We start from the raw sequence: 11,231 nt of genomic DNA, 5'->3' as shown, positions 1-11,231 counted from the left end.
GGAACAGATCGATGCTCACAGACTCAAATTTACATCCAGTTGCAAGAATAGAGACGACCGACTTTCGTCCCTAATTTTTTCAATGAGGACGACCAGCTTATAAATTCTCGTCAATGTTTCTGACGCGTGTACGTTATCATCAAATCAGTGTTTGGTTTGTTTGAAATATACAAATTCATAAATATTATTTCCATGTTGTCAGTCACAATAAGTCAAATAACAATATATAATTTTGGCTCAGTATCCTAATTTTATATGGTGCGGCCCGCGAATAGATTCAAATCTTGAATGCGGCTCTCGAGCAAAAAAGTTTGCGCACCCCTGAGTTCGACTTTGATGGCTACATTCTAACACGATGTATATCTAAGACTTACACAAAATGACTAAGAACCCTATCAATAGGTGAGACCTACGAATACATATTTAGTACCATGCAGCGATTCAGCGGCCACCAGTTTTAATTACGATTTCAATCATAAAAGTGATACAAAGTAGCCTACTCTCAACTTCGAGTAAAGCGGAAGTATAGTTTGCAACACATCCGTTTTACAAATCAGCGAAATAAGTCGAAACCTGCTTTGGTACTCCATATAGCACTTATTTAGTGGTCACCTCTAGTTTGTACCTCTTGTTTCCACCGGTCGGTTTAATTTTTCTGTTGGAAAATGTGCTCCACGAATGGTTGATAGTAACTTGTGTACTGTGTTGTATGGATTAGGACGAAATATATATGAATTTTATCAATTAATGCTGCCGTGATTCATGAACCATATGAGCGCAGCAACCGAGGCTAAACTGATTGTGGTGGGCGATCTATTTTCGCCAAGCGTGAAATTATATTGTAATAATCATTCGTACGTGACGGACTATTTCGAGTATGAAAGCACACGAGCTTAAAGCCACGTGATTCTGGTAGTTTCTCAGCTTTCGCGTGAAGGTCTTACATTTCTTCAACGCTCTGACGTGCGTTAAACCTTGTGTTGTCGATAGATAGGAAATAACTTTTGATGTCCTTGAGGGATGGGTTTTCATGTTCGATCTTGCAGTAAAGACATTGGGTTTGTAAGCATAACTTATTTCGATCAGGAAATATGCGTAACCGACATCACCCTGTTCGAATACCTTCTCTGCACACCGCGACGATATCGTGTTCACAACATTCTCATTACTTTCATTTCGCAAGAATGGGAACGTCACCCCGTCATAAGGCCAATAATTACAACCCCGAACCCAGAGATATCACTTCTACCGTGACGACAATGCCAGACCAGTGGCCGTGATTATAGTAGGCGCTCGCTTTCGTTACAGACGATATTTTATTAGAGTGGGTGATGTCGCCAGTTGTGTTTTTACAGGTTAACTATGTACATAGGAGTATGGATTGTCGCGATCTGTGTGATGCGTCAACGTATATTCCGTGTTTTGGGATATGAAGTCAATTCGCGTGAGTGTCTTGTCGTATCTAGGACTGCTTGTAAAATTATCATGAAATAGGGTCGACCGAATATGACTCTGCGATCGGTTAGGTTTTTTGACCACACTGGTTTCTTTTGATATGATTATGTGATAGTTTAACCATAGTTGTGCTTTAAGACACAAACGTATGTCAGAGTCGCCCCATTCATATTAGGACAAGGGGAGTCTGGGTGCGGACGGTGCTATCAACCTAACGAAGTCCTTTGCAAGTCGTTAAGTCAAGTATGCGTAAGATGTAAGTTATTGTATGTTGGTACAGCGCTAAAGAAGTTGACAAAATGTGTAGCCTTTTTCACTGGGGTCGTGTATGGTGTTATCCTCCCGACTAAATCCGAACCAGTGACCAGGAATTTCCAGTCATCCTTTTAACCTTGAAGCCGGGAATAGTCCTCATCCTGTATTCATGAATTATATCGTGTTGAATACAATAATTACTTAATGCTTGTCATATTATTTACTACATGTTCTGCCAAGCGTTATTTCCGTCCATTATTTGGTGGTAGCTGTAAAACAGAACGTAGCAAAATCTAGTGATTGTTTTCGGAAAGTTTGCTGATCGTAGGACATCAGTTAAGTATAAAAATTATTGGATAATATTCGTATTGAAATACATTCAAATACAAGTTGCTAGAGCTGGTCATAATGATTCGAGTACTCGAATCTGAATCGAGTATCAATTTTAATGATTCGAGTCGAGTACTAAAAAACGATGTTTTCGAGTATACTGAAGTTATACTCTCCTCGCAACTGAAAGGAGAATTTAAGTTTTCATACTATTATCTACTGAGGAAACCGTGAAACCTTTTTGGCCGTGTCGCATCATAGGAAACATAGTACAAAGCTACGAACGTTACTGAAAATGACACATTTCCGAAGTCATGATCATGCCACAACATTGTGAAGAAGTGCTATGAAATCGGTATTGTCGAATAAATACCAAAGTATGTTGAATGTCACGGATAACAGGCCTTATATCTTTGTGGCGACATAAAAAGTACATATTTGAACTTTGATATAGTACATTCTGCTGTGACGTCATACCGAGTGATACTCGAATACTCGACTCGAAGCGTAATACGTGATTCAGAATCGAATCAATCAGGTACGCGGTTTTGCCCAGCCCTACTAGTTGCTGGCGATTGCCCCTGACGAGCTTCAACTGACAGAAATCGGCTTTACTTCAATATAAATATATTTTTCAATTGTATATTGATGCTCAGCACATCCCAAGAGTCGCTTCAAATATCACAAATAGTTTGGACTCCGTATACTAGTTGTATTGCTGACGGTAGCCTCCAACCTTGGGAATGCTATATGGACAGGACATTCGATATCAATATTTAGTTGAAGCCCAGTGAACACCGTCTACCAAAATGACTAGCATAAGAATCTATCATAAACTGATCGATCCCCTGTTACAGATTAAGTTGTTTCGTTGCAGGAATGTGCGGAAATAGGCCGGCTGAGTTCGCCTACCCTCGCATTGTCGGCGGCACCGTTTCCAGTAAAGGTGACTGGCCTTGGCAAGTGCTGATATTGCAGGACGGGCAGCTTTTATGCGGAGGAGTGTTGGTGGAGGAACAGTACATAGTGACGGCAGCCCATTGCTTGTCAGATCCGCAGTGAGTCGTTGATCGGTGTACGCTGGCGTTTTAAAAATTGTCAATACCAACAAGCGCGTCATCTTGGGGGTATGCAATGCCCATACTACGCACTAAACAGTCGAGGGAAAGTATCTCGCATATACGACATTTAGCCTTGGATATGGAATCACTTTAGTCTGTCACCCGACATTATTCAGTTGATGGAAATGTTCGCAGCATACCTCAAATATTTACTCGGTTATCAAACGTTCTCGAAGTGACGGTGAGCAATGCAGTAAACTTTCCAAATAAAAGCTTACTGAATACGCATTGTTATCTTCGATCTGTAGGTAGTTCGACCGATAAATAACAGTAAACGTGACTTTTATGGGAATGCGATAGCATTTGCAAAGAGCTGTAAAGTTGTACCAGTATGCGAAATAATAGCTGGAAATTTGCTTGTATATTCGACCAACATAAGTCTGGCAAGACAGTATCCAAGAATTTGTTGAATATCATGTCGCCGCTACTTTATAGTAGGTCTACCTACAATACTCGTCGTCGGCATCGATCTTTTGAAGGTGGAATAAATCGTCCAGCTCGAGACAACTTCCTAATCCACACATTCATAACGTATATAATGTGAATAAAGTGATGCGGCCATAATATAACCCGCGTTAAATGTAATCCACGTGAGATATTCTACACGGGCATTGGAACTCTAGGTATACGATGAACGACTGCAAGTCCAAATATGACAGTGACATCATTTACCCGTCCACCAATATACACTACAGGTACAAAATGAGGGAAGTAATCCAAATAACTGAAACTATAGCAACTACATAACGCAAGTTCTGTTCAACTATACTTCGGCGGAATGTTGAATTGCGTTGTGTGTTATTTACACGTACACCTTGATATTATTTTTCAGAGAAGCGATACAACTATTTACGTTCCACCTCGGCGCACATAAATCGGACGCATCCGATTCCAGTGCGGTACAAGTCAAGATACAATCTGTCGAATGTCACCCAGGTTTGTCCTCGTCTGACTTGAATATTGGGAATTGTTGGATGCATATAAATTGTGAAACGTAATTCTATATTGTTTTCTTCCAAGATTATGATGATCACTCCCTAGCGTTCGACGTGTGTCTTCTCAAGTTACGAGATCCAATCACATTCACGAACTACATCCAACCTGTCTGCTTTCCGGAAACGGGGACCAGCGTAGGCGTGGGTCAAACATTAACTGTGACCGGGTGGGGCGAAACTCTAGGTAAGTAAACTGTGAGTATTCAGTCTTCTTTAACACAGCATGCTGAATTTATCTACATCGGTATAGTGTCTGTCGCTTCATTCCATTGCTTTTCATTTGAATATTCCTATATATGTCGTATACCGAACGTGCTTTCGCAAGGACTTCAGGTTATGGCCTACCTAGCAACTGCTTACGAGTGTGCCAGTATAACAAAATTTCATTTCCAGACAATGCCCTGACTCTTTCCTTTTCGTTTACACATTGACTCAATTACTTGTATGTTATGACTTGATGTGTCCCTTCAAATTCTTTCATTTACACTGTACAGTGTACAAATGCACAATTCTGCATCGGAGTAAGTTCAAAATCCATCCTGCGTGGTACCAGTGAAGTCACCGCACTGCGCAATATCACATTGTGACACTTATATCAAATTATTATAATAATATTTTAATAATGTCAAAATGAAAAAAAGAAACTGTTTCTCTTCGTCCCATCGTAATGTTTTGCGTCATGTCGGATATACACAATGTCACTTAATTGTTGTCTTACCCTTTCCGAAGATCTGCAGAACCATTTGTTCATTCATTCTCTTACATAAAATTGATTTCAAATTCGTTTACCCTCGCGTGCAACTGAACATCGTACGCAAATATCCTTCAGTTGGTATATTTAAACCACAGGAACGGGGCCGAATGATTTTCTCAACGAAGCTCGAGTGCCAGTTGTGGATATAACGTTATGTAAACGATGGTATCGGGAGGAAAGGATCTCTATCCCCGCAAGTCATTTTTGTGCTGGGTAAGTACCAATATCGGACTCATCTAACCACAAGGTTAAAAGTAGAACAGTGAAAAGGTCTTTAGGTATAGAATCTCCGATACGTTGCAAAGAATGAACGTACCTTATCGTGGACCGAAGAGGGATTTCAAAATTATACTCTCAGCCTATACCTTCGCAAAGAGATTCCAACAAGCTATATGATACCGATACTAAAGTATTCGAGTACATACTGACACGCAGAGGTGCGCAATTTAAGGCGGCCCTTGTGCTTTCTGTGAAGACGTTCCAAGTTGAATGGTTTGCGTCTGAGTTTAAATTTAGCTTAGTCTAGTACGGTTGACCTAATATCAATTGTGGTAGGAGAGGGGACATAGGACACATAAAAGATTAATATGCTGACAAAATGACATCATTAACAGCATTGACAAATTGAATTATTACATGGGATTATTTTCGTGCTTTGCGCGATTTATCTCCAATATCGATTGTAATGTGGTGGCGAGCCTTGCAACTACTATAAAAGCATGCGCTCCGTGGTGTGACCGCGTTATTTACACCTGGCTCGCTTGTAAAAAAAGGCTTCACATTTACAGTACACATACACACCCCTGGACTCTATACCACTTGTAGCGTCCCCGATTCGGCGACAACTACTTAACGGGGGCGACGTTAGGGTGTTCGGATTCCGGAACCTATACTGGCGACGGACGGTTGTTTTGCTAGCGCGTCATTCAAGCCCAACCGTGTGAATAAATCAGTTTAATTACATGATCAAAGGCCAGCTTTTACAACCAAATACTCCAATCCAGCACTGTACACTAGTACACAATACACAGATACACATTACTACACGACCCCTAGCCCAATCCACGTGTAGACAGAAGAACCTCAGCGAATATTAAATGCGTTTCTACGAAAGAAGCGCGAGTGTAACAGGTCAAGTGTGACGACTGAATGTAATTACAGGATTGTTACAAATCGATTACCAGGGTTTTCACACACTGTTGCGGATAACTGATGCAGGCTGATGGCGATTTCCCTTCGTGTCCACACCTCATCACACCACTGTAAGCTTACCTTCGCTACAGATACCGCGAGGGTGGAATCGACTCCTGCTATGGTGATAGCGGCGGGCCTTTGGTGATGAAGGAAAGCAGTGAACAATCCCATTCGTCAGCATGTGTGTTGCGGGGTATCACCAGTTTTGGTATGGAATGTGCAGAAGAAGAGAGACCAGGCGTATACATGAGCATATCGTACGTGCTACCTTGGATATACGAAACCGCACCAGGCAAGCTTTTCGATATACATTCATGAGATACATGCAAATGCATGTCTTGATGGGCAGCGATCTTGTGACCTACTATCGAATATATCCCTAAACTTTTTGAAATTTGATATGGAATATGGCAAACGCCCGATGAAATGTGAAGCTTGTTTATTTGAAGTTGATGGTCAACTAACTAACGGTTTTTCGAGTAGGCCCTAGTTCTAGTTCTAGTTGCTGATTTTGAAAATTGAGTAGTCCTAGTTCCAGTTCTAGTTGCAGATTTTGAAAATTCAGTAGTTCTAGTTCTAGTTTCACATTGGAAAAAAATATTAGTTTCCGAATTAGAAAACACGTGTCGTGGTTGTGGTGGAATTGAGATGCCGGTGTTCTGTTGATTGATGCACAACACATGCACATTAGGGCTCTTCAAAAATGACTTTTTTTCTCAAATCGCACTGACTACTTGATTATTTGATTATGAATATAATAGTATTTACGGTGACCAATTCTTTAATTATTTATTATAGAGGTGCCCGCCGTAAATACTATTTTATTCCAATCCAAATTTTTCGACGGCAATAACTCCGCTTCTACTGGTTGGAATCAGTGTTGGGATCAAGTCACTACCTTCGAGTCACGAGTCATTTCGAGTCATTGCACATTTTGACTCGAGTCAAGTCAAGTCAATCGATTTTCGAAGGTGACTCGAGTCAAGTCAAGTCACTCGATTTTTGGAGGTGACTCGAGTCAAGTCAAGTCAAGTCACGAGTCAAGTCACAATCCAAGTCAAGTTGCCTTTCTAAGTATGAGGCCTGATTACGTCATTGCATTTTGCTAGCTGTCTGATATACAGACTGAGTGGTCATTGATCCCGAACTTACGAACGACTATACCGTTAAATATACATGCAAGAAGGCCCCGTACCGCACACATAGAACTGTCAAACTACGTAAGTAATTGAATAGCGTCAGTTTATAGTTACCAGCCAAAATAGAGAATGCCCAAAACAAGTTGATAGGATACAATTCGAGCCTGCGCCAATGGGCGAGGACTACATAAACTATATTCGAATTCAATTTCCATAAACAAGAGGTTTGGTTAACGCAAAAACATAGAACAAAAATTGACATTTTGCTATTATATTACTACTAGTTTACTACAGCATAAGCTGTAAGCATAGATCAATTCGTTTACGGTCAATTTATGAGAGAGAACAACGGAGGCTCAGTAAAACGCACGATCATTGAATGATTGGTCGCTCTCACGGGTTACACCAGCGTCTCGCGAATAATACGACCATATTCAAGATACAGTGATTTTTTATCGACACCGATTACTTGATGACTTGAAATTGACTCGTGAATTTTGTTCCGAGTCACGAGTCAATCCATATTTCTGATACGCCGAGTCAAGTCAAGTCAAGTCATTTTAGCAAAGTGACTCGAGTCAAGTCAAGTCATACGAAAAATCCGACTCGAGTCAAGTCATGACTCGATTCATCCCAACACTGGTTGGAATTGAACCAAATTTGGTGAACATCGTTTCTATATGCAGCCTAACACTTTCATGGGGTGAACAGAAAATTTTCAAATCCTTTGTTATTTATTTTTATATAATAAATAGAAACTTTCTTCTCCTGTAGCAATGCGGCTACTGGTTGGAATTGAACCAAATTTGGTGTGTAGGCTTAAATTAGGTAACCTAACAATTTTATCAAGTAGCCAATGCGATTTGAGAAAAAAAGTCATTTTTGAAGAGCCCTAATGCACATGCAACCTTTGCTCGCTGTGAGCCATCGCTGCTAACAGTGGCGTAGCCAGCGGGAGGCTTTTTGGGATCGGAATTTCTCCCATTTCAAACTCGAAACCGCGTACTTTTGAAATGTCGATTCAATGTCTGATATATTTCCGATAAAATAAAAATTATTGTGTTGACTAGGAGAATTATTCCAGTTCTTTACAGTTCTTAACCTTTTACCGACTTGGAAACCCCTACGTCACAGACAACTATTTTTTTACAATGGCAGGCAGGAAATACGTTGGCGAGCTAAGTCAAAAGTTTGCACTATATTCGGAGGTGTACTAATTTCTAATAATTTATAAATTGAAAGCAATGTATTACGTGATTAACACAAGCTTTTGGGTGGATGTTTAACTATTAGGCAATTAAGAATTTAGAGTCAAATTGCAAATATAATATTTATCTCGCGTAATTATTCAAAACAACGGTAACAAAGGAATATTGTTAACTCTTTTTAATCACAGTAACCCATAGACACGTCCTTCTATTAAGACACCGAAATTTATGAGGTATTACAGCTTGATCACTATCCCTGAGCGGTGTTCAGCTTGGTAAAATTGTCCTGATGTTTTGATAATTTCGCTGTCACGTTTCCGAATTCGTCTTCCCGCAGCCTCAGCCGAATAACTGCGTGATTATGTCATAATTTCGACTTGAAATAACCCATGTTTTATCGACTTTATTATGAATATAGATATCGCCAGGGATCGGCTATCCCTGGCACACGTGCCAAAAGTGGCACACCAGATGATTTTTCATGGTACGCTAAATGATTTGATGTGCATTGTTACAACCACGTTTCTTGAAAAAATGAAAACAGAAGTTTTCAAAATGGAAAAAGCTCTGAGGTGAATCCCGATTATTTCGTAGATCAACATGAAGTAAAATCTTTTGGGACATATTTTAGTGTTCTTCAAAATTGTGTCCGCACTACCCACGATTAGTCCGTATTTGGCCCACGGACCGTAAAATTCTAGGGTCTGCCCTACGCTAATCTACATGCCTTCATGGAACCCGTAATTTTCAGTGAGGCACAAAAAAAGTCTACCGCGTTTGTGCATACCATATGTGTTGTAATCTGCAGGAACACCAGTGAAGCTACTCGGACAGACTTGTACAAACTACCCAGTTAGTTAGTCGATGGTAAACTAACTAGCGGATTTTTGAGTAGCTCCATAGTTCTAGTTCTGGTTCTAGTTGCTGATTTTGAAAATTGAGTAGTTTGTACAAGTATGATTTGGATATATGATTGCTTGCGCTTGTTGTCCTACGAAGTCGCTTGACACCTACTTCCAATTGAGTAGGCTACTGTGGTCGCTGCTCGCCAGTAACTGAATGGCAGACATACACTCCATGACTTTGAATAGGCAAACTTTGTGTCGTCTAGTATGTATAATAGTATAAGCGCAATTCTTTTGTCAGAACTTGTAGCCATAAATCCAACATCAAGCACGAACGAAGAGCACAGCGCGAGTGGCATTTACGATCCAACACGGACGAATCAGGTGACAACGAGTGCCGCAAATGCACTTCCGAATAGTCTTTCGTCATTAATTGCCTGTGGTTTCTGGTGTTTACGCGTCAAGTCTTGAGTGCTATGTAAATCTATATGGTTCAATTTGCTATACCTCAGTTCATTATAAATGTGCAATACAATAGATATTTTCCACTTTATTACAACTGAGAAAAAGAATGTATGCATTTTATCGTCGCTGGTTATTATTTGTCAATAAAAGAAGTTCCGTTCAAAAGGCAGAGATGGAGTTACAGATAAAGTAGTTAGTAAAGAAACACGCACCGGCCTAAATGAACACCCACCGGCCGTACCAGGTTTCGGAGAAATGTCGGAGATGCATCTAGGATTCTCCTCCCTTGCATCGCTTTTCTTACTGCTTCTTTACAAAAAAAAATCATAAAGAAGGAACCGGCGAAGGACGAATAATGAACAGAGGTGGTCAAAGTAGTCAAGAAAGCTACTCATGTAGAAGTAGAAGTAGCGACGGAAAAATCTACTCATGTACGAGTAGAAGTACTTCTTCCATGAGCAATCTAAAACAACTAGAAGTAGAATTTGCTGGCTTTAAATCTACTCAAGTAAGTAAGTAGTTTTCAAAACGGTCATAATACGTTCGCATGGACTTTCAAAAGCTGCAAATTGAGCTGCGTGCGGAAGGTGCAGAGAGCTTAATGTAAAATGCATATTGATGCATCCCAGAATGTATAAATTTCCGACAGCATGAGCAACAAATGATATTAGTGATATAGAAATGAGATACCAATCTTTTGTTTACTCGAACATCCCGTTTTAGAAAATGTCATGGCTTGTTCCCTCACCCATATTACGGCCTTTAGTTTAGTTGAAGAGCAATACGGAGAAGTTGTATGAATACGATGTTAACACTTTGTGCGATTCGTATACGATTTTTAAAAAAATATGGCGTAACATAAAAATGCCATGTAGTGTAATTGTATTTTGGGAAAGTAGACGGCGATGCTACACTTGCTTTTAAACTTAGGCATGTATGTTCTCCAGACAAAAGAAATGAAACTAATTAGAACTCTTAGTAATGATACTTCGAATTGAACGAGAACTACCAATACTACATCAGAAAAGCAGAAAATGTATTCTATGTCTTTTGTCGAGACAGTTTTAACGGTGGTCTGCTAAAACAGATCTAACGCTTATAAAGTCACAGCCCACTTTTCCAGATTAGGACACGCCCTGGGCTGCTAGATTACGATATGATAGGTAAATGCTAGACTGCGAAACGGTTGTTTCAAACGTTATGATGGGCCATATTTACTGTGATGAAATACGTCATATGCGCGACAATGCGGTGCAATGCAACCTGCAACCTAAATAATATTCCCTTTCGTGAAAACATATTTGTAACTCTATATCTACTTGATGTGAAGCGCGACGGAAATTTTGGGTTTTATTTAAATTTTCCTAAAATTGAAAGTTAAAACTCCATGAAAACAGCCCGAGAATTCCCCAGTTTCTCTTTCTTGTTGGAGGGTTACACTACTTCTACTTGACAAACTGAAAATAGCGA

The 11,231-nt window shown here is 40.0% G+C and overlaps 1 protein-coding gene across 3 annotated transcripts; it reads left to right on the top strand.

Annotated features, from left to right (window-relative positions):
• The first annotated feature begins 688 nt into the window (after window positions 1–688).
• Window positions 689–9,930, top strand: LOC145439294 (serine protease 33-like). 3 transcript variants are annotated; one of them, XM_080316793.1, is made up of 7 exons: window positions 722–1,444; window positions 2,918–3,098; window positions 3,994–4,097; window positions 4,182–4,340; window positions 5,006–5,123; window positions 6,194–6,396; window positions 9,598–9,930. In XM_080316793.1, the coding sequence occupies exons 1-7, from the start codon at window positions 1,363–1,365 to the stop codon at window positions 9,765–9,767; spliced, it is 1,017 nt and encodes a 338-aa protein (XP_080172919.1). In that variant the 5' UTR covers window positions 722–1,362; the 3' UTR covers window positions 9,768–9,930. The 3 variants fall into 3 exon arrangements, with proteins under 3 accessions (XP_080172920.1, XP_080172921.1, XP_080172919.1); XM_080316794.1 differs by lacking the exon at window positions 9,598–9,930 and having other exon boundaries at window positions 689–1,444; window positions 6,129–6,390; XM_080316795.1 differs by lacking the exon at window positions 9,598–9,930 and having other exon boundaries at window positions 696–1,444; window positions 6,072–6,208.
• Window positions 9,931–11,231: the final 1,301 nt, after the last annotated feature.

The sequence above is a fragment of the Botryllus schlosseri genome, chromosome 5 (genome assembly GCF_051294905.1).
Source record: "Botryllus schlosseri isolate E-star chromosome 5, Bs_hap1, whole genome shotgun sequence".
NCBI lineage: Eukaryota > Metazoa > Chordata > Ascidiacea > Stolidobranchia > Styelidae > Botryllus > Botryllus schlosseri.
This window is presented reverse-complemented; position numbering and strand designations above follow the sequence as displayed.